The 24,214-nt window shown below is 46.5% G+C and overlaps 1 protein-coding gene across 1 annotated transcript; it reads left to right on the top strand.

Annotated features, from left to right (window-relative positions):
• Positions 1-450: 450 nt before the first annotated feature.
• Positions 451-3,385, top strand: LOC123141086 (alpha-1,3-arabinosyltransferase XAT3-like). The gene is made up of 4 exons (XM_044560319.1): positions 451-681; positions 964-1,065; positions 1,171-1,224; positions 2,127-3,385. The coding sequence occupies exons 1-4, from the start codon at positions 573-575 to the stop codon at positions 3,275-3,277; spliced, it is 1,416 nt and encodes a 471-aa protein (XP_044416254.1). The 5' UTR covers positions 451-572; the 3' UTR covers positions 3,278-3,385.
• The last annotated feature ends 20,829 nt before the right edge of the window (positions 3,386-24,214 follow it).

Below are 24,214 nucleotides of genomic sequence, written 5' to 3'. Positions count from 1 at the left end.
TTCCAGAGCCGCACGTTTCCTTCAAGGCAATATCTCATCTCCCATGTCCTTCCCATCATCGTACTCCCATAGGTGTGAGTGATATGAACCGCGTCCACGCTAAACGGCCGGCTGCTATGCGATCGGTCAGACCACGAATCATGCACTGCGACTTCACGTGTGGCCATTACTATCTTCACGTTGACATGGACTTGTACTTAAAAGTAGTTTAATCAGTTGCGATATGATGCTGCATGCACCCTGCCCGATTAAATACAGACACAGGAAGGACCAACCCACGACGTAATTAATGTTTGCGCCAGGTGCATTTGGGCAAATTCAAACTGATCCCACTGGGATAAACAATGTCTACTCCGTACGTTTCACGAGTTTGACCCTCGGTAACCTGCGAAACTGACTCATATTGCGACGTGCACACACCGCCACCATACCACGTACACCGCCAGGTATGGAATCTTCCCAAAAACTAATCACCAGCAATTCAACCTGTTCACAACAGTACTAATGCTAACCAGGCTCAACTACAGACGTCCTCAGTCACTCAACACAGTAGGAGAAAGCAGCAAGAGGCGATGAGCTGTGCGCCGGTCCGTGTCAACGCCGGCTTCGCCGCCGGCGTCCTCTTCGCGCTCCTCGTCTGTTTCATCCTCCAGCAGGAGGTTGCCATCAGCGGCCTCAGCGGTAACCATTTATCCGTTTTCATTTCGCCTCACCTCACCACCGTTTCATGAATCTTCTGCTTACCAAGAGGCATACAGGCATACATAATGCTTTATAGCAGCTTCTCTCATAGTTACTCTCTCGTTTTTGACACTAGAACGGAGGGAGTAGATCCTAGCCTTGTTCTTCAAGGACCAGCGAGGCTAACTGTCTACCGAATATTATGTTTGTTTTTCTACCTTGAGCACACACATGATCGATGTGAGTGACGGCAACACTTATCTCCTGTTGCTTCATATGCAGTCGCCACCACGGCAGCAGTAGCGCAATGGATCACGCTTAAACAGCTGAGTAGAGATCCTGCTGCAATGCAGCTGATTAAAGCTCCCGGTGAAAGTGAAACACGTGAGAATGTTATCTGTCTTACTTTGTGCCAACTACTATGCTCATTTCCAGTCCCCAATCTCTGTAAGATGAAGCTCAAACTCTTGCCTGTTGCTTAATCTACAGTCGTCGCTTCTGACGTGCAGCGGACCCCGGACATAGAGCCGATCCAAGGTTCAGGTGAGCAGAGCACTCCCGTCCTTTGCTTTGATCAAGTTTGCATGCTCAGATCGTTTGGGTATCCTAAGAAATCGCAAAATGGGAAACGGTCTGTTTCGACTCATGTGTATTTAGCCTACAGATGTCTGCGTCTATTGTCTTTTTTTTTTAAAACCAGATCTGACAGTAAATACGGGAGTTCACATAGGCGTAAAACTCTGAGAGATCTTACTAACAATTGATAAATTTGTCAATTCGAAGAACTCAGATCTAGCTAACGAATATTTTGATTAAACCAATGGACGGTTGCCTACCCAGGGCAATGCATGGGAGACAGTGAATACTAAATTTAACATCCTGTGATCCTAATCATCACTATAAACTAGTCACAGTGAGGAGTAACATACACCAGTAACATACATGCTTTCTTAGACTATATTACTACTACCTCCATGGTGGGTAGTAACATATATGTAGTGTCATGCAAAATTTTATTTATTATGTTATATCTCATAATGTCTTGGTATGTGTGTTGTTACTTATAGAATGAGTAACTAGCTAAGTTACACAATTTACCTTCCTCATTAATTCATTGTCACATAAAAAAATTGCTAAGTTTGACCAGATGTTTTTATTAAAGTTACTCCCACTATGGCCAGTCAAATACGCAGGCCTGGGGTGCCTACCAAGTGAATTAATTTGTTTGTCACACACACCACAGAAGTAGGAGTAGAAGTAAAAAAACATATAAGCCTATAAATGCCCGGAGCTATATAAGCAATTAAGCATGCATATCGATTTTGCATTGTTTCTTCACAGTAAAAAAATCATACAATTTGCATCGTTTAACAATGCTATATACTGATTGTTAACTTCAAAAGAAAAACAATGGTAACTGTTTCCCCTTTCCTGGCGCGTGACAGATAATGGCAAGGTGGTGTGTAACACGGAGGGCCGCTCGCGTGACTGGTCGGAAACCTGCGAAGTCGACGGCGACGTCCGCACCAACGGCACAGCATTGTCGGTGACCCTCGTCCCAGCGAACAGGTCGTCGGAGCGCCGTGAGTGGATGATCTCACCGTACCCGCGTGGTGGCCAGAGCCTGAGGTCGGTCACCGTGACGCAGCTGCAGGACCGATCCGCCGCCCCGCCGTGCACGGTGACCCACACTATGCCTGCCGTCCTGTTCGGGATCGGGGGCTACGTCGGCAACTACTGGCATGACTACACCGACATGCTGGTGCCGCTGTTCGTCGCGTCGCGGCGGTACCACGGGGAGGTGACGTTCCTGGTCAGCAACATCCAGCACCTCCCGCGGTGGCTGGTCAAGTACAAGGCCTTGTTGCATGGTCTGTCCAAGTACGAGGTCGTGGACATGGACCGAGACGCGTATGTGCGGTGCTTCCCGCGCGTCACGGTGGGGCTCCACCTCGACAAGGAGCTAACCATCGTCCCCGAGAAGGTGCCGGGGGGCCCTCTCACCATGGCCGACTTCACGCGGTTCGTGCGCGAGACCTACGCGCTCCCACGCGGAGCACCGACCCGGGAGCCGGGCAAGAAGCCGCGGCTCCTGCTGATCCACCGGGGGGACTTCCGCCGGTTCCTGAACGAGCAGGAGATACTGCAAGCGGCAGAGGAGGCGGGGTTTGAGGCGGCGCTGTCGGAGCCGCGGGTCAACGGATCCGAGGTGGAGCAGGCGCGGCTGGTGAACTCGTTCGACGTGGTGCTGGGCATGCACGGCGCGGGGCTGACGAACGCGGTGCACCTGCCGCCGGGCGGCGTGCTGATCCAGGTGGTGCCGTACGGGAAGATGGAGTACCTCGCGAGGGCGGAGTTCAGCGAGGGCGCGACGGACATGGGGCTCAAGTACCTTGACTACAGCATGAGCGCGGAGGAGAGCTCGCTGATGGAGAAGCTCGGGCCTGAGCACCCGGCCATCAAGGACCCCGAGTCCATCCACCGCAGCGGCTGGGAGAATATGTTTGAGCTCTACCTTAAGCAGAACGCTCGCATCAACACAACCCGCTTCGCACCAACGCTGGTGCAAGCGTTCGACCACCTACGGCAGCAGTAGGGGGGAGGGCATGCTCATTAATCCCATTGTTTTCTTTGGTAGTTTTTTCTCATTTTGGGTTAATTGTAGCCTCTTTTTTTTTGTCATTATTTTCTCCTTTTCACTCGATGCATGGTTTGTTCGAATGTCTACTTCCACTTTTTTTTGTTAAGACATGCATAATCGGTTCTTCTCTTGCCAGTTTCAAACAGGAAGATCTTCATGAACCTGCTCGATTTATATCAGAAAAATCAGAAATGAATGTAAGGCAAGACTAAAGTACATCAAATTTTGGCTCACGGCAGAGCAAAGCAAAGGCAGGAGATGCGTGGATACTCATGGACTTTAGAGCGGCAGACGAAAAACAACACAATTTCGCATATTCTTGCTAAATAATCGTTTATTTACTATACCAGGCTATCACAAACAGAGCTCGGCAATAAATTTAAGATCGACTGTCAAATCAATAGAAAACAAATTTTCCATGGTATTTGATTTAAATTTGCCATGGTACTTGAAATAAACTTGCCATGATCCATAAACTGATTTTTCCAAGTTAGAGAAATTAAGAAAATATACATTTGAAGAAAATGGTGGCAAACTATTTGAAGGATGGCAAGTTTGCTATGTTGTAGTGATTGTTTGGCATGGAAATTTTAAAGATGTCTAAAAATATGGCAAACTTAGACATGGGACTTGAGTAAAACTTGCCATGTCAAATATTTTAATAAAAAAATGATCATTTATGTAAAAACAATAATTTTTCAATGATAACACAAATAAGAATTTTGCAATGGTACTTGAATTAAACTTGCCATGATCCATAAATTAATTTTGCCATGGTCCATATAGTAACTTTGCCATGTTAGAGGAATGACAAATTATATACATTTAAAGAAAAAATGGTGACAAACTATCCGAAGGATAGCAATATTGCCATGTTTTATAAACTTTCAGAATTTTTGTTAGGTTTTCATGGAAACAACACCATAAAAAATTGACATGGTCCATGCACTAAAAAAAATTATGCATAAGATAAATTTGCCATGACTGTGAACTAAATTTGCCATTGTCCCATAGAAAATAGATAATTGTGCCGTGTTGAAGAGAATAAATAGTTGCCATGGCCAATTACTAAATTTGCCATGATCTGTTATACTAACATTCCCATGGTCAATTACTAAATTTGCCATGATCCATATTTTTGCCATGGTCATGTACTGAAATTTGTCATGGTCACTACTAAAAATTAAGAAATTGCCATGTGTATTGAACTTTCTTTCCTAAAATTGCCTTCAAACTTATATATTGCCATGAAATTTTTGTATAGGAAACAAAAATTGCCATGTGGATAGTTTGTAACTAACGAAAAAAGCAAACTTGAAATTGACATGTGATAAATATGTAGGTACAAACAAGAGAACAACACCTGAAAAATAGTCAAGGCAACACGCGCACACGCACACGCACACGCACACACATCCACATCTATGCCAAAACATATCATGACAAAATGTGTACGTTAAAAAATGTAATGATGCAAAGATACTACTTGCCATTATGTTGAAAAACACATTGTGGTGACACACTAGTTTGATTAGATTTGCCATCAAAGTTGGATAAGAAAAAGGGTTCTTGTTTGTAATAAAAATTGGCATGACTGTACTCTAACAAATGCCATATTGGAGACAAATATGTCATGATCTTGAGACCATGTTCCAGAAATTGCCCCCCCCCCCCCCCCCAAATATAAAAATGATGTTGCCAGGCTACATGGCAAAATGGCCATGATATAGATATGTTTTCGCCTTAAAAATTGCCATGTACCTAAAAATACAAAACATTTCAACAATTTTCATGTGCTGTGAGAGCCTACATGCACTAGACACTGAATGTTCATGCTAATTCCACTACAAAAAATGACCATGGGTGCAAAAAAAATGACGCAACCATGCTACATGGCAAAATGGCCATGATATAGATCCGTTTCCCCCTTGAAATTGCCATGGACCTAAAATATACAGAACATTTTAATAGATTTCATGTGATGTAAACAGCCCACATGTACTAGCCACTAAAAAGTTCATGGCAAATTTCACTATAAAAATTGCCATGGCTGCAAAAGATTGTACACACCGTCGACTGCAATTTCATGGCAAAAACACTACATATATTTCCATTGCTGCAAAAAATACACTGTACACTTCATTTCCTGCCGAAAGGAAGACCATCATGGGAGAGGAATCGAGAAGAAAAATCTCACCAGCGTCTAAACGACATCCAGTTTGACGGTCCCCTTGTTTCACCCCCCCCCCCACCCACGACGACTGCTGGAACTCAACGACGCCACCTACTCGGCATAGTGTGGTGGTGACAAGTGCAAAAGCGGGAGCAGCTACCACCGCCGCTCGACGTCCTCCATAGCCGCGGGCTCCCCCTCAGTGACTGCGCATGACGTCGGCTATGTAGATGCCCGCCGCAACCCTTCTGCATCCTCGCCGCCGCACTCCCGTGCCACCCGTCGCTGCTGCAGTCACCGGAACAACCTCTATCGTTTGTCGTCATCCCACAAGGCCGCAATGGTGCGCGCCGAACATCGCCCCTCTCACGATCGCAACCCTCCCGCATCCTCGCCGCCGCACTCGCAAGTTGCCCGCTGCCGCTCCAATCGCCGGAAGGCCTTCGCCGCTGCAACCCCTCGCACGGCTGCGACCCTCCTGCATCCTGCCGCACTCGCATGCTGCATGCCGCCGCTCCAATCGCTGGAAGGCCTTCGCCACTGCACCCTGCGTGACCAACGCCGCTGGGGAAGGATGGGGTGGGGCAAGAATTGGGGGAAGTGGGCGAGGCCAGCTGAGGGGAGTGGCTGAGAATCATGGGAAGGGATAAGGTATGTGTGAGTGAACCCGGTGTGAACGAGGAAATCGTTCGGGTGAGTTTGCCTTTGGCACGAACGAGGGAGCTGGGATGACATGGCGACTTCACGTGCGCCAATATGCGTGTGCGCGATCCAACGTCAACAAACCCATTCGGGGAGAGATGCAAAAACAGCACGTTCGGGAGTTATTGATTCCATAAAATAATTGGGCAGACGCCACAAGGAGCTCGTGTTTGGTGCCCTCAGCACCGCTTACACAAGTTGGCGCTCGAAGGCCATGGCTACTAGGTAAGCCCAGCATCACTAGCGCAATAACCACTGCAATGCGATGACTTTTATGTTTTATATCCAAAAATAGCACTATTGTCCCTTGTTGTCAGTCCAATTATAATTTATTTGAAAATATAAAACGTATTTTTTTAAAAATAATTCACAAATTTTAGAAAAGGTTCATCGACTTTTAAAAATAAAATCATGGATCTAATAAAAAAGTTCACAAATTAAAAAAAATATCAATTTTGAAAGACGTTCTCAAATTTGAAAAAAGTTCACCGGATTTTGAGAAATGTTCCCTGGATTTTGGGGAAAACATTCACGGATTTGGAAAAGTTCTTTCATTTTCGTCAAAAAAGTTGTGAATTCAAAAAAAGTTCATCAAAATTACTTTTTTCACAAATTTGAAAAACATTCACTGAATTTGAAAAAAAGTTCATCGATTTTGATAAAAAAGTTCGCCCATTTTAAAAAAAAGTTACCGGATTTTAAAAAGAAGTTCACGCATTAGAAAAAAGTTAATTGATTTGATAAAAAAATTACACAAATTCGCTCACAAAAATTTAAAAACGTTCACTGGATTTTGAAAAAAAAATCGCTGGCTTTTAAAAAAGTTCATAAATTTTATTAAAAACTTCACACATTTTGAAAAAATAAAGCACACACAAAAAAAAATAGAAGAAGGAAGAAAAATGGATAGAGAATGTAACAAATCACATCAGGTTCAGATGTCTAGGTGGCTACCGTAGCCAACTGTAAATGTGTAGGTCGTATGTTCGAGTGACAAGAGTGTGGTCTTTTTCTAAAACAGAAAAACGAAATGATAAATGGGCCGGCCAGCATGTAGTGGTAGTTGGGTTTGCCGACGCCACGGACGCGCCGGGGGCCTTCCTCGGAATGACATGTTTTTATTTGGTCTCGCTTTAAAAATGTTAATCATGCATTTGAAAGATATTTAATGTGTATAGAAGCAATATTGACTATGTATTAAAAAATATCAAACTTGTATTTGAAAAATACTAAACAAGCATTTGAAAATGTTAAAATGTGTATAGAATATAATGTTGATCATGTATTCAAAAACATATCTTGTGTTTAAAAAATGTTAATCTATCATTTAATTATTTTTAAATGTGTATAGAAAAATATTGATCATGTATTAAAAAATGTAATCAAACATTTAAAATATGTTAAATGTGTGTAGGAAAGAATATTTCTCATGTAAATGTACACAAAAAATATATAGTGTGTAGAAAAATTTCCTCATTTATTTAAAAAAGTTAAGCAAGAACTTGAACAAAATGTTAAGAAAGTATGTGAAAATTATTAATCAAGCATTTTAAAAATGTTAAATGTGTATAAAAAAGGTTGACCATCTATTAAAAAATATTAAACTTGTATTTACAAAATTTTAATCAAGTATTTGGAAAATGTCAAATGTGTATAAAATTTGTTAAATATATATTAAAAAATATTAAGTTTTTATTGAAAAAATGTTAACCAGGCATTTGAAAAATGTTAAATTTGTATAGAGAAAATGTTGACCATTTGTCTGAAAAATCATAATTTTGTATTTAAATTTTTTAATGAAGATTTTAAAAATGTTAAATGTATATAGAAAACAATTGACCATGTATTAAAACAAATCTCATATTTTAAAATGTTAAACATTTATTCAAAAATGTATTAGTTATATACCAAAAATGTGTATAAAAAGAAAACCGAGATAAAAAGACAAACACGATGAAAAACGAAAAATAAAGAAGCAAAATCAAAGAAAAGGCGGTGAAAACCAAAGAAACGGAAGAAAGAAACAAAAGAAACCATGGCCCGACTGCTCCCGATTCGTCCCCGTCTTTGTCCGCTGCTTTGATTACTCCTGCACGGACACCATGGCCGCCCCTGCCAAGAAGAAGGCCACGGATGAAGCCGAGGTTCCTGTTGCCGCCGGGGCCCTTGCCTGGCCTACCGGACGGTATGATTCGTTCATCCCGTACCTGCTCGTTCATGTGCTAGTTGTATATGATATGTCATAGATGTTTTGGTTCTATGCTATAGGCGTGCTCACATGTTTAGGTTTCGGTATAAGTTGCATACTATGAATGACATGTTTACCGTTTGCTCGTGGATTGATAATCAAAAAGTATTAATATATCCAACATTCTACTCGCTAAATCGGGTCTTTGTACTAAAAATAAATAAGGTATGTGCTTATGTCTTGGCTAACTTCACTAGAACCGTGGGTGGCAATAATGTTTGGTTCTGTTGCCGGAGTGTATCCCAACTAAGAGTATTTGTTAGCTGACTGTAACCTCGCATTGTACCAGTGTAATAAATATCTCTTTCCCTCACAAACAAAGGTAGAGAGAAATAGCGACAAGGCAATACACACATGACTAGTCATTACTTGTTGCTTGACGCCTATATATGCACCGGAGAGTAGAAGAGAGCTCTTGTGATCAGAATAAATAAATCAGATAGACTAGGTAGATTTTTTTTTAGGATACGCACGAGCGTGCGTATCATATATTAGAGAAGGAGAGGGGGTAAAAAGCCCCTACCACCAATGTCTTACAGGTGATTACATGCCGTGACGCAACGGCCCACCATCCACTAGACTAGGTAGATTGTATGATGCTCTACTGCATGCATCCACGCTTGTCGCTTGGGAAGAGTGCTCATTTGCAAGGATCGTCACGGTGGACCTATAGGCTTGGAAGGCATCAAGAATTGAGGGATTGCATGTTATGATCATCTCGCTTGGACTGCAGGAATATTTAGCTATAACATCGCCCCACTACGTACATGACTTGTCTAATCATCTCTGGATCACCCTACGTCCCTATGTCAATTTGCATCGGGTGTTTTAGGGAAACCACCGTTAACATTTTCATAAAATGTAGATCTGTCCAATGTGCTAACTGTCACTAGTTGAGTATGGGTTGGCCAATTAAATCATTAGACGAAAATCACAGTCGGAACGTACACATCCCCTTCTACAGTCTGCTTGATTGTCCAAAAGAAAAAAAATATAGTCTGCTCTAGTTTGTGAAATAGAATATCCTTCCGCCTGATTAGTGCAGCCTTGGAGCTACTCGTTGACTAGACAGGCCACATGTTTCTTTTTTTTTCAGAAAATAATTCTTGTATTACTCAAAGATTAAGGCATACAATCTTGTCCAACACTGTTCAAGACTTTCCCTGGGCCAGAGCCTAACAGAACCACAGTTTGGTTATTCAACTTACCAAAGTTAGCCATAAAATCACTGACATTATTACAGCTCGACGAATACGAGTAATACAAAAATCGGATTCCCACATGCTAGTTTTGATCTCACTGATAAAAATGCATACTTGGACCTGTTTTTTTTCTGCTCTTCACCATGGAGATAATTTCCATACCATCAACTCTATCAATTGGCAAATTTTTCCACTGCAATGCTAAAGACAACCCTTCCTTGACTGCTAGAATCTCAACCGTGCAAGTGTAAAGATGCCTACAAGAACTGGAAATATAGCACCCTCATGATCCCAGAGAATCATACCAGTTCTTCCTAATCTCAACCGTGCAAGTGTAAAGATGCCTACAAAAACTGGAAATAATGGCACTCTCATGATCCCAGAGAATCATACTAGTTCTTCCTACACCATAAAAGAAAGAACCATCAATATTCAATTTAAGATGCCTAGGTGTCGGAGGCATCCATGGAGCAAGTGACAATGTCCCAGATAAGGGGCCTCTCACCACGTCGACTCCCGGCCTGGTGGCCCGGGCTAAGGACCCCTTGTGAGTTCTGTCCCGGGCCACATCAGGTGGCCCATGGCCTATAATCCGAAGATTTGAGAAGACTTAGAGCATCTACAGCCGGTCGCCTCAAACCCGCCTCATACGCCCAGGCGGGCCGCCCGGTCACGATTTTTTGACCCAGACGCCCCCCTCAAATGCACGGGCTGACCGGCACCCCTCATATCCAGCCCAAATATGAGGCGGGTAAGGGGACGCCCGGGCACGCCCGCCACGTCGGATTGACGAAGGGTTCCTAGCAGGAAATGCCCTGAAACCTCGCGGACCGAAGCTCGTCTCCTTCGCCGGACCGGTGGTGCCGCCCGATGCAGCTCCAGCGGGCCGCGTCGTGCCTAGCCCGGCTATTTAAGCTGACCGGCGGCACCGAAGCCCTACCATCTATCCACATTTTCCTCCTCCTCCTGTCCACCGCTATCGCCACTTTCCACTCCACCCGTCCGCCTAGTAGTCATGCCCCCACGCCGCCAGGTGAGGAGCGAGCCTTTTCTGATGCCAGAGCGCCGGCTCGAGCTCCTTGAGCAGATCCGAGCTAGGCGCAAAGCCTGATCGCCGCAGGGCTACCTCCGGATGTAGTGGATCCGGAGGAGGAGGAGGAGGATGATGTGGGGGACGCTGGTGACACGGATCTGCAGGCGGAGCAGTAGGCCATCCTCGATTCCCTCCAATCGGAGTCGACTACGGAGGCCAGACGCCTTGCCGGCAGGAGATGGAGGCGCGGGAGGCCGCGGAGAAGGCGGAGATGCTCACGTACATGGATGAGGTCGAGCAGGAGGAGGATGATCCAGAGGCCTCCTACCCGCTCATCCAGCCGGCGCCCGGGGCCGTCGTCGTGGGCATCTCTGATGGTGAAGACTAATTAGGTTAGTACGTAGGATTTCTTTGCATGCTTTGTATGATGTAGGGGATGAAATATGAGAGAGGAGGAGTAGAGTGGCTAATTTGAGGTGTGATCGGTCACTGTCCGCGGATGCGCCCGGTTGCGTCCGCGGGCATTTCAGGGGGCGGATTTGCAAAGTCCGACTGCAGATGCTCTTAGACGTACAAGATATCAAGCTAGATCCGTTGAGGGATCTATCTCCTCGTACGTAGCCAACTATGATCCATGTAACATTGGACCACCCGCCCGCCCCGGTATGCTATATAAACCGAGCGGCCAGGCTCGTAGTAGACACATTCAAATCTCTCGGTACTTTGTACTTTGTATACACTCCAACGCAATAAAACACAAGCGGGACGTATTGTTTTCTCTTATTGGAGAGCCTAAACCATGGTGAACTCTGGTGTTCTTATTACCATCATCCGAAGACACCTATCTTAGGATACCAAACCAACCGAACTGGCGGATTTAGCTGCGATGGTGGTAGCCCCTGTCCTGCTAGGTGATCGACGTGGTTCAATTGGAGAAAGATCGATGCACAGGATCGGCTCTAGCGCAATCTTTCCACCAAGGCAGATGTTTGTATTTGGCGGTGTCACCCTTGTCGCCACCTCGGTCAGGTCGAGTCCTTTGCTCTGGGCTAGATCATAAGATTCGGCAACATGTAGTACACTGCGGATCTCAACAGAGAGCTGATCTTCAAGAGATTAGTGTCGGACCAAGCCCGGGAGCGGCATACGCCGCTTCCCCTGGTCCTCTATGTTAGATCAGACCATGGTGGAGCGTGAGACTTCTTTGCGGGGTCGATGTCGGATAGGATATTGGAGCCATTTCCTTGGTCCCAACGTCAGATCAGGCCTTGGAGGAACGTGAAAAACCTTTGCCAGCACTGAAAGGATCGATATATTTGACTAGAGGGGGGGGGGGGTGAATAGGCAACTGACAATTTTTTTAGCTTTTCTTTACCAATTTAAACTTTGCATCAAAGTAGGTTGTCTAGCTATGCAACTAGGTGAGCAACCAATATGATGCAACAACAATGAGCACACAAGCAAGCAAGAGATATAGCACAAATAAGCTTGCACAAGTAAAGGCACGAGATAACCAAGAGTGGAGCCGGTGAAGACGAGGATGTGTTACCGAAGTTCCTTCCCTTTGAAGGGAAGTACGTATCCGTTGGAGCGGTGTGGAGGCACAATGCTCCCCAAGAAGCCACTAGGGCCACCGTATTCTCCTCACGCCCTCACACAATGCGAGATGTCGTGATTCCACTGTTAGTGCCCTTGGAGGCGGCGACCGAACCTTTACAAACAAGGTTGGGGCAATCTCCACAACTTAATTGGAGGCTCCCAACGACACCACGAAGCTTCACCACAATGGACTATGGCTCCGCGGTGACCTCAACCGTCTAGGGTGCTCAAACACCCAAGAGTAACAAGATCCGCAAGGGATTAGTGGGGGGAATCAAATTTCTCTTGGTGGAAGTGTAGATCGGGGCCTTCTCAACCACTCCCGAGCAAATCAACAAGTTTGATTGGCTAGGGAGTGAGATCGGGCGAAAATGGAGCTTGGAGCAACAATGGAGCTTAGGGTTAGAAGAGGTGGTCAACTAGAGGAAGAAGACACCCCTTTTATAGTTGAGAACAAAATCCAACCGTTATCCACCTAACCAGCCTGCGACTTGCGGTACTACCGCCCCTGACAAGCGGTACTACCGCACGGCCATACGGTACTACCGCGAGAGAACGCGGTACTACCACTGCAACGGCAGGAACTAGGACAAGCCTGAAGCACAGAGGCTGAGAACGGTACTTCCGCAGGCGCGGTACTACCGCTCCCCCTTGCGGTACTACCGCAAGGCAGGAATGGCCTAGCCTGGGAAGGGCGCAGATGAATAAAAATACATCCGTGCCTACTTCCGCTGAAAATTAGACGATGCAAAAATCCGACACGGTACTACAGCTGGAGGAGTGGTACTACCGCGTGGCAGCTGAGCCAGGCCGCGCGCGGTACTACCGCGCACAAGGTGCGGTACTACCGCGAAGGCGTGGATGTAAAAAAATTACATTCGCCCCTACTACTGCAATGCAGCGGCACTTGGCCTGGGGGCCACGGTACTACGGCTCCAGAGGAGCGGTACTACCGTGGGCTCCTGCGGTACTACCGCGCCGAGGTACGGTACTACCGCAGGTGCCTGCGGTACTACCGCTCCAGGGAGCAGTACTACCACAAGCCCAATATCATCAACCAAGACATAATGCATAGAGGATAAACGGAGGATGCTCCAAAGCGCAGGGGAAAGGTGGAGACAAGGAAGAAAATGTGTACGTGATGATTCCACCCGAACCTTTCCGACGCGGACCCCCTCTTAATAGTACGGCTTTCCTACGACTCAAATCCACCAAAAAGAAACGTAGAAAAACGCCGTCTTCAATAGTCTTCGAGGGGCACCAAACCGTCTTGTGCCTAGCGATGAAACGTCTGAGAAACTCAAGGCACACGATTAGTCCGCAAAAGCATTGTCATTAATCACCAAAACACCTTAGGGATAAATATGCCCTTACAATCTCCCCCTTTTTGGTGGATTGATGACAATACGGGATTTGCATAGAGGGAAATAAAATTGAGCAAACGCAAACCCATCCTCCCTAAGATATAGACGGGCTCCCCCTAGATGTGTGCAATCTAGATGGGTGCTTTGGACTGCACAACACATATACTAGGATCAACACTCCTCCTATATTTTAGAGACAAGGCATAACTTGCAATAGTAAGACTAACACTAGACAAGATAGCAAACAGGAGCATAACATAAAGTAGCACAATATATCATAAGCTCGCTAAGATAGGATAGAGTGCATATGTCTTACACCATATGAAGGATAGGTCTCAAAGGCGCAAACCAAACCAAAGCAAACGAGGTTCAAACGATAAAGCAAACACACCAAACACGACACACGACTCGCAAGCACACGCAAACCCCTACACTCTCTCCCCCTTTGTCATCGAGACGCCAAAAAGGCAGAGAGGACACCTACACACAAGGGGTGGCTCAGGCAGAGAAATCGCTCCAACGCTCCCCGTTAGACTCGGCGGCAGGGACGGTCTCCTCGATGTCCTCCTCAGAATCAGTCCACTTGTATCCTTGCTTCGCCATCCATTTGGCCTCCGGGGTGATGTGCCTCTCTGACCCGTCGGATTCTGCCTCACCAAAGATCTTCATGATCCTCTTGTCACGGCGGCGACTCTCCTTGGAAGCAACGTGAGTCCTGTACTGCCCCTTTGCCTGCATGCAGAACCGAGTCTTCATCTTGTCGTTTAGCTTCTTGGCCCACGATGGCTCAGAGGAACGATGGGTATACCCAACAGCACGGTCCTCAGCAACATCCTCTGCCTCAGCCTCCTCCTCATCAACAGCCCTCCTAGCAGCAGACGCCTCAGCACGAGTAGTAGTGTTGGCCCACTTGGGCTTGACACGGAGACTGATGGACTCATGCCGAATCCAGTCTGGAGCAAGGAACTCATCACCAGGGATCAACTTCTCCCAAGACTTGGAGATCAACAGAAACATGTACGGTCCATAGATAGGTACCTTGCGGTTGAACATCGTGAACCGAAGCTCACACCACATGATGTGTGAGACATCAAGTGGTTGAGTCTGAGACACACGTGCCTCCTTGCACAGGAGCATCATATCCACCAGATAGGCATGTACCTTGTCCTTGTCGCCAATGCGAGGAAACAGAGAGTTGCGGAAGATGCGATACATGATGTCCAAAAATGGGTTCAGCACCCACGTCGACTTGCCACTGGGAAGCACCTTCTCAACATAGTACTGCTGGAGCCTTTTCTTGCTTGCGGACTCAGGGTTGGCATGAGGGCGAACACCTACGGGAGTGGTGAGCCCATCATCCGGAACCTGTAGCAGATCCATGAAATCCTTCCAGAGGTAGCAGTCAACTGACGGCCATTGGTCATCCAAGTCATCCTCCGCTCCTCCCCAGGGTGAAAGTGAACTGAGGCAAAGAACTGACAGATAAGCTCAGGGTCATAGTCCAGGTGGAAGGAGATCACATGTTCAATACCAAACTGCTCCACCAAATACAGAGCCTCTCCAAAGTACTCACGATACTTGTCCTTCCTCATGTGATTCATGTCAATCCACTTGACATCTACGTAGGTGTTTTGCTTGGCCTTGATCACATCCAGATAAATGAGAGTCTGCTGCTTGGTCCAAAACAAGTCATTGCCTCTGAAGATACCACGGCATTCACATATGGGTTGATCTGCCTGCGAGGGATAAACTCAGAAAGTGGAATCTCGTCCATGCCCTTAGCGGGTTCCTTGTACTTGCTAGTTGAGGTCTTGACATTGCGCTTGGGGGCACTGGAGCCCTCTGGTGCTTCATCTTGATTGTGTAGTCGCTTGGAGCCAGTGTCACGACTGGGATTGGAACGGCGAGCAGGGGCACCAGAGCCACCACCTAAGACACAAAGCAAAAGCACACACAAAGAGCGAGAAGAATCAATGCAAAGACCTTAGCAAGACAAGGGAAACAAGTAGAAAGCATACGTGGTAATTGCCAAGAAGAAGATAGGACAACAACGGTAGTACTGCCAGGTCGCGCGGTACTAAAATTTTAGTACCGCTCCTAGTCGCGGTAGTACCGTGCGAAGACACGGTAGTACCGGGGCTTGGAGCGGTAGTAGGATCTTAGTACCACATCACGTGCGGTAGTACCGCACCTGATGGGCGGTAGTACCGGACCTGCGGTAGTACCGCACAGGAGATGCGGTAGTACCGCACGGCGGCAGATCCAAACCATTTTGAATCTGAGAAAAACCGCAAAAACGCGGCGGTACTACGGTTGATCAAATCTACCACGGGACAATATATCAAGTATAATTTCTACGCAACACTACTCTCCTACATCCTACTCTTGCATAGATTTGGCCTAAAATCTCAAGAACACATGCATCTCCCCAAAAACCTAGAGGCAAAAGAACAACCAAAAGAGAGAGGGGGTTGGGGAGAAACCTTGGTCCATGGCAAGAGGAAGTGGTGGGGAACGATCCCACCGGTCGGAATCCGAGGAGAGTGGCCGGAGACGGAGATCCGGCGAGGGTCTCCGCCGCCGTTCTTGAGCGAGAGAGAGAGAGGCAGTGGGGGCAAGAGACAAGTGAATGGGTATGGGGAGTTGGAACTCCCCTGCTCGAGTCATAACCCCCACGCGCTCTCGTCAGCGCGGTAGTACCGCGCTTCATCGCGGTACTACCGCTCGGGCGGAAGTGCCGCACCAAAGCGGTAGTACCGCACCAAAGCGGTAGTACCGCTCTCCCAGGCGGCAATAAAAAATTACTGCCGCGCTGGGTGCGGTAGTACCGTGCTCTCCACACGCGGTAGTACCGTGGCAGGCCACGGTAGTGCCGTGAGCTCAAGAAAATGCATGTTTCAAACACAAAGAAAGAGAGGTCTTCGCACGAAATCTTCAAACAAACGAGACACCACAAGAACACGCTCAACACGAAGAAAGAGGGGCAGAAGACAACAAGAATCAACCTAGAGACACCACCTCTCCAAAGAGAGGGCGGTGGCTGGAGCCACCTATGTTTGAGTCACTTGGTATGGCACCGCGAAGAATTATCCTTGGGCCCATGACCAAAACTCGTCTTTGAAGCACAAGTACCATAAAAAATGGCTAATGTGAAAAAGTTGATCAATTTATGCATAATGGGGGGGAGGGAGAGTTCATTGAGAGAACAACACTCCCCCTATGTCCATGCCTACATCTAAACAATACAACAAGTTGAGTATGGTGGGGTGTGCAAGGTTTCAAGCAACACTGCTCGAATCAATGATATTTAGCTCATGCCTTAACTCGCGAAATCTTGCTTCATCCAATGGCTTCGTGAAAATATCTGCAAGGTTATCATGAGTTTGACGTAGTTGAGCTCGATCTCCCCTCGCCTAATGTGATCCCGAATGAAGTAATACCGAATCTCAATATGCTTCGTCTTGAAGTGTTGCACCGGGTTGAGAGAAATCTTGATGGCACTTTTATTGTCACACGAAAGAGGCACTTTGTCACAAATGACACCGTAATCCTTTAAAGTTTGCCTCATCCATAAGAGTTGTGCACAACAACTACCGGCCACCACATACTCCGCTTCGGTGGACGAGAGAGACACACACCTTTGCTTTTTGGAAGACCAACTTACCAAAGAGCAACCAAGGAATTGGCACCCTCCGGAAGTGGACTTCCTATCCACTTTGTCTCCCGCCCAATCGGAGTCCGAATACCCTACAAGCTTGAAGTTTGCTCCTCTTGGGTACCATAAGCCAAAGTTTGGGGTATGAGCCAAATATCGAAAGATTCACTTGACTGCCACAAAGTGGCTTTCCTTAGGTGCGGCTTGAAACCGTGCACAAATTCCCACACTCAACATGATATCCGGTCTAGATGCACAAAGGTAAAGCAAGGATCCAATCATGGAGCGATATACCTTTTGATCCACCGCTTTACCATTGGGATCGATGTCAAGTTGGCACTTGGTGGGCATTGGAGTGGAAGCCGGATTGACATCACTTAGCTTGAATCTCTTGAGCATGTCTTGAGTGTATTTGGCTTGGTTTATGAAGGTTACTTCTCTTCTTTGCTTCACTTCGAATCCTAGAAAGAACTTCAACTCTCCCATGGAAGACATCTTGAACTTTGAGGTCATGAGAGCGGCAAATTCCTCATTGAAAGCTTTGTTAGGGGAACCAAAGATAATGTCATCAACATATAGTTGGCACACAAACAACTCCCCTTTGACCTTCTTAGTAAAAAGAGTGGGGTCGATTAGCCCAACTTCAAACCCACGATCTTGTAACAACTCGGTAAGGTGGTCATACCACGCACGTGGGGCTTGTTTAAGGCCATAGAGTGCCTTATCGAGTTGATACACATGATCGGGAAAGTAGGGATCCTCGAACCCGGGGGGTTGCTTGACATAAACCAACTCATTAATAGGACCATTAAGAAAAGCACTCTTTACATCCATTTGTTGCAACTTAAAGTTGTGATGAGAAGCATAAGCAATCAACAAACGAATGGATTCAAGGCGAGCAACGGGAGCAAAGGTTTCACCGTAGTCGATACCCTCGACTTGGGAGTAGCCTTGTGCCACCAATCGTGCCTTGTTGCGAATGATGGTCCCATGAGCATCTTGCTTGTTCTTGAATATCCACTTGGTTCCAATGACATTGTGATTCCCCGTTGGCCTTGGCACTAATCTCCACACCTTGTTGTACTCGAAGTTGTTGAGTTGTTCATGCATGGCATTAAGCCAATCCGGATCTTCGAGTGCTTCATATACCTTTTGGGGTTCAACACAAGAGACAAACGCGTGATGTTCACAATAGTTTGCCAATTGTCTACGAGTGCTTACCCCCTTTTGAATGCTTCCAAGCACATTCTTCATGAGATGACCCTTGGTGGAGAGCTTGGATGCAATCTTGGCGGCACGACGCTTCAATTCCCCCTCGGTGGTGAGTTGAGGAGCGCTCACTTGATCATCTTGAGAGCCGTCTTGAGCTTGTTCTTGATCTTGAACTTGCTCAGAGGAGAGAACTTGACCTTCGGCATCACTTGGTGTGTCAACACCGTAATGAGCATGATCTTGCCCTTGGTCTTGTTCATGAGGTTGAGAGCCTTCACTTTGTTCTTCGGAAGCATGTGGGCCTTGGGTTGGTGATGGCTCCACTTGAGTGGAGCATTTTCCTTCTCCTTCGGCCACAAGGGGTTCCTCAATGGGTAGGATAAAACCAACACCCATTCTTCTTATGGCTTGAGGAGGAATTTCATCACCTACATCACAAGTGCCACTTTGCTCCACTTGGGAGCCGTTATTCTCATCAAACTCCACGTTACACGTCTCCTCAATAAGTCCCGTAGATTTATTGAGGACACGGTAAGCATGAGAGTTTGTAGCATAACCAACAAATATGGCCTCATAAGCTCTAGCCTCAAATTTAGACAACCGAACACCTTTCTTGAGAATGAAACACTTACACCCGAACACCCGAAAGTACTTGAGGTTGGGCTTGTTACCGGTGAGTATCTCATATGGAGTCTGTTGGAAATATGCCCTAGAGGCAATAATAAATAGTTATTATTATATTTCTTTGTTCATGATAATTGTCTATTGTTCATGCTATAATTGTATTGTCCGGAAATCGTAATACATGTGTGAATACATAGACCACAACGTGTCCCTAGTAAGCCTCTAGTTGACTAGCTCGTTGATCAACAGATAGTCATGGTTTCCTGACTATGGACATTGGATGTCATTGATAACGGGATCACATCATTAGGAGAATGATGTGATGGACAAGACCCAATCCTAAGCACAGCATAAAAGATCGTGTAGTTTCGTTTGCTAGAGCTTTTCCAATGTCAAGTATCTTTTCCTTAGACCATGAGATCGTGCAACTCCCGGATACCGTAGGAGTGCTTTGGGTGTGCCAAACGTCACAACGTAACTGGGTGACTATAAAGGTGCACTACGAGTATCTCCGAAAGTGTCTGTTGGGTTGGCACGGATCGAGACTGGGATTTGTCACTCCGTGTGACGGAGAGGTATCTCTGGGCCCACTCGGTAATGCATCATCATAATGAGCTCAATGTGACTAAGGCGTTAGTCATGAGATCATGCATTGCGGTACGAGTAAAGAGACTTGCCGGTAACGAGATTGAACAAGGTATTGGGATACCGACGATCGAATCTCGGGCAAGTAACATACCGATTGACAAAGGGAATTGTATACGGGATTGATTGAATCCTCGACACCGTGGTTCATCCGATGAGATCATCGTGGAACATGTGGGAGCCAACATGGGTATCCAGATCCCGCTGTTGGTTATTGACCGGAGAGGCATCTCGGTCATGTCTGCATGTCTCCCGAACCCGTAGGGTCTACACACTTAAGGTTCGGTGACGCTAGGGTTGTAGAGATATATGTATGCGGAAACCCGAAAGTTGTTCGGAGTCCCGAATGAGATCCCGGACGTCACGAGAGGTTCCGGAATGGTCCGGAGGTGAAGAATTATATATAGGAAGTCCAGTTTCGGCCAACGGAAAAGTTTCGGGGGTTACCGGTATTGTACCGGGACCACCGGAAGGGTCCCGGGGGTCCACCAGGTGGGGCCACCTATCCCGGAGGGCCCCGTGGGCTGAACGTGGAAGGGAACCAGCCCTTAGTGGGCTGGGGCGCCCCCCTTGGGCCTCCCCCCATGCGCCTAGGGTTGGGAACCCTAGGGGGGGGAGCTTCCCCCTTGCCTTGGGGGGCAAAGCACCCCTTCCCCCCCTTTTGGCCGGCGCCCCCCCTTGGAGATCCCATCTCCCTGGGCCGGCGCCCCCCCAGGGGGCCTATATAAAGGGGGGGAGGGAGGGCAGCAACCTACAGCCTTGGGCGCCTCCCTCCTCCCCCGCAACACCTCTCTCTCTCTCTCTCTCTCTCTCTCTCTCTCTCTCTCGCAGAAGCTCGGCGTAGCCCTGCCGGAGACCCGCTACATCCACCACCACGCCGTCGTGCTGTTGGATCTCCATCAACCTCTCCTTCCCCCTTGTTGGATCAAGAAGGAGGAGACGTCGCTGCACCGTACGTGTGTTGAACGCGGAGGTGCCGTCCGTTCGGCACTCGGTCATCGGTGATTTGGATCACGGCGAGTACGACTCCGTCATCCATGTTCATTGAAACGCTTCCGCTCGCGATCTACAAGGGTATGTAGATGCACTCCTTTCCCCTCGTTGCTAGTATACTCCATAGATGAATCTTGGTGAGCGTAGGAAAATTTTAAAATTATGCTACGATTCCCAACAGTGGCATCATGAGCCAGGCCTATGCGTAGTTACTATGCACGAGTAGAACACAAAGAAGTTGTGGGCGTTGAGTTTGCCAATTCTTCTTGCCGCTACTAGTCGTTTATTGTTTCGGCGGCATTGTAGGATGAAGCGGCCCGGACCGACCTTACACGTACGCTTACGTGAGACTGGTTCCACCGATTGACATGCACTAGTTGCATAAGGTGGCTAGCGGGTGTCTGTCTCTCCTACTTTAGTCGGAACGGAATCGATGAAAAGGGTCCTTATGAAGGGTAAATAGAAATTGGCAAATCACGTTGTGGTCATACGTAGGTAAGAAAACGTTCTTGCTAGAAACCTACAAACCACGTAAAAACTTGCAACAACAATTAGAGGACGTCTAACTTGTTTTTGCAGCAAGTGCTATGTGATGTGATATGGCCAGAAGATGTGATGAATGATATATGTGATGTATGAGATTGATCATATTCTTGTAATAGGAATCACGACTTGCATGTCGATGAGTATGACAACCGGCAGGAGCCATAGGAGTTGTCTTTATTATTTTGCATGACCTGCGTGTCATTGAATAACGCCATGTAATTTACTTTACTTTGTTGCTAAACGCGTTAGCCATACAAGTAGAAGTAATCGTTGGCGTGACGACTTCATGAAGACACAATGATGGAGATCATGATGATGGAGATCATGGTGTCATGCCAGTGACGAAGATGATCATGGTGCCCCGAAGATGGAGATCAAAGGAGCATGATGATATTGGCCATATCATGTCACTATTTGATTGCATGTGATGTTTATCATGTTTTTTGCATCTTATTTGCCTAGAACGACGGTAGTAAGTAAGATGATCCCTTATAATAATTTCAAGAAAGTGTTCACCCTAACTGTGCACCGTTGCGAAGGTTCGTTGTTTCGAAGCATCACGTGATGATCGGGTGTGATAGATTCTAACGCTCGAATACAACGGGTGTTGACGAGCCTAGCATGTACAGACATGGCCTCGGAACACACGCAATACACTTAGGTTGACTTGACGAGCCTAGCATGTACAGACATGGCCTCGGAACACGGAGGACCGAAAGGTCGAGCATGAGTCGTATAGAAGATACGATCAACATGGAGATGTTCACCGATCTTGACTAGTCCGTCTCACGTGATGATTGGACACGGCCTAGTTAAACTCGGATCATGTTTCACTTAGATGACTAGAGGGATGTCTATCTGAGTGGGAGTTCATTATATAATTTGATTAGATGAACTTAATTATCATGAACTTAGTCTAAAATCTTTACACTATGTCTTGTAGATCAAATGGCCAACGTTGTCCTCAATTTCAACGCATTCCTAGAGAAAACCAAGCTGAAAGATGATGGCAGCAACTATACAGACTGGGTCCGGAACCTGAGGATCATCCTCATAGTAGCCAAGAAAGATTATGTCTTAGAAGCACCGCTAGGTGAAGCACCAATCCCTGAGAACCAAGACGTTATGAACGCTTGGCAGCAGCGTGCTGATGATTACTCCCTCGTTCAGTGCGGCATGCTTTACAGCTTAGAGCCGGGTCTCCAAAAGCGTTTTGAGAAACATGGAGCATATGAGATGTTCGAGGAGCTGAAACTGGTTTTTCAAGCTCATGCCCGGGTCGAGAGATATGATGTCTCCGACAAGTTCTTCAGCTGTAAAATGGAGGAGAATAGTTCTGTTAGTGAGCACATACTCAGAATGTCTGGGTTGCATAACCGCTTGTCTCAGCTGGGAGTCAATCTCCCGGATGACGCGGTCATTGACAGAATCCTCCAGTCGCTTCCACCAAGCTACAAGAGCTTTGTGATGAACTTCAATATGCAGGGGATGGAAAAGACCATTCCTGAGGTATATTCAATGCTGAAATCAGCTGAGGTAGAGATCAGAAAAGAACATCAAGTGTTGATGGTGAATAAAACCACTAAGTTCAAGAAGGGCAAGGGTAAGAAGAACTTCAAGAAGGACGGCAAGGGAGTTGCCGCGCCCGGTAAACCAGTTACTGGGAAGAAGTCAAAGAATGGACCCAAGCCCGAGACTGAGTGCTTTTATTGCAAGGGAAGTGGTCACTGGAAGCGGAACTGCCCCAAATACTTAGCAGACAAGAAGAAGGCCGGCAACACCAAAGGTATATGTGATATACAAGTAATTGATGTGTACCTTACCAGTACTTGTAGTAGCTCCTGGGTATTTGATACCGGTGCGGTTGCTCATATTTGTAACTCAAAACAGGAACTACGGAATAAACGGAGACTGGCGAAGGACGAGGTGACGATGCGCGTCGGGAATGGTTCCAAGGTCGATGTGATCGCCGTCGGCACGCTACCTCTGCATCTACCCACGGGATTAGTTTTAAACCTTAATAATTGTTATTTAGTGCCAGCTTTGAGCATGAACATTGTATCTGGATCTCGTTTAATTCGAGATGGCTACTCATTTAAATCCGAGAATAATGGTTGTTCTATTTATTTGAGAGATATGTTTTATGGTCATGCCCCGCTGGTCAATGGTTTATTTTTGATGAATCTCGAACGTGATGTTACACATGTTCATAGTGTGAATACCAAAAGATGTAAAGTTGATAACGATAGTCCCACATACTTGTGGCACTGCCGCCTTGGTCACATTGGTGTCAAGCGCATGAAGAAGCTCCATGCAGATGGACTTTTGGAGTCTCTTGATTACGAATCATTTGACACGTGCGAACCATGCCTCATGGGTAAGATGACCAAGACTCCGTTCTCCGGAACAATGGAGCGAGCAACCAACTTATTGGAAATCATACATACCGATGTGTGCGGTCCAATGAGTGTTGAGGCTCGCGGAGGATATCGTTATGTTCTCACTCTCACTGATGACTTCAGTAGATATGGGTATGTCTACCTAATGAAACACAAGTCTGAAACCTTTGAAAAGTTCAAGGAATTTCAGAGTGAAGTTGAGAATCAACGTGACAGAAAAATAAAATTCTTACGATCAGATCGTGGTGGAGAATATTTAAGTCACGAGTTTGGTGCACACTTAAGGAAATGTGGAATAGTTTCACAACTCACGCCGCCTGGAACACCTCAAAGAAACGGTGTGTTCGAACGTCGTAATCACACTCTATTGGATATGGTGCGATCTATGATGTCTCTTACCGATTTACCGCTCTCATTTTGCGGTTATGCTTTAGAGACTGCCGCATTCACTTTAAATAGGGCTCCGTCGAAATCCGTTGAGACGACACCGTATGAAT

The sequence above is a fragment of the Triticum aestivum genome, chromosome 6D (genome assembly GCF_018294505.1).
Source record: "Triticum aestivum cultivar Chinese Spring chromosome 6D, IWGSC CS RefSeq v2.1, whole genome shotgun sequence".
NCBI classification, from domain to species: domain Eukaryota; kingdom Viridiplantae; phylum Streptophyta; class Magnoliopsida; order Poales; family Poaceae; genus Triticum; species Triticum aestivum.
Note: the sequence above shows the minus strand (reverse complement) of the source record. Positions and strands in the feature narration are given on the sequence as shown.

What these genes read in the sequence shown, in the direction of transcription:
- LOC123141086 (XM_044560319.1), top strand. Translation starts at nt 573, where the DNA reads ATGAGCTGTGCGCCGGTCCGTGTCAACGCCGGCTTCGCCGCCGGCGTC. An exon ending in TCCCGGTGAAAGTGAAACAC is followed by an intron (nt 1,066 to 1,170) that starts GTGAGAATGTTA and finishes CTTAATCTACAG; the next exon opens with TCGTCGCTTCTGACGTGCAG. An exon ending in AGAGCCGATCCAAGGTTCAG is followed by an intron (nt 1,225 to 2,126) that starts GTGAGCAGAGCA and finishes GGCGCGTGACAG; the next exon opens with ATAATGGCAAGGTGGTGTGT.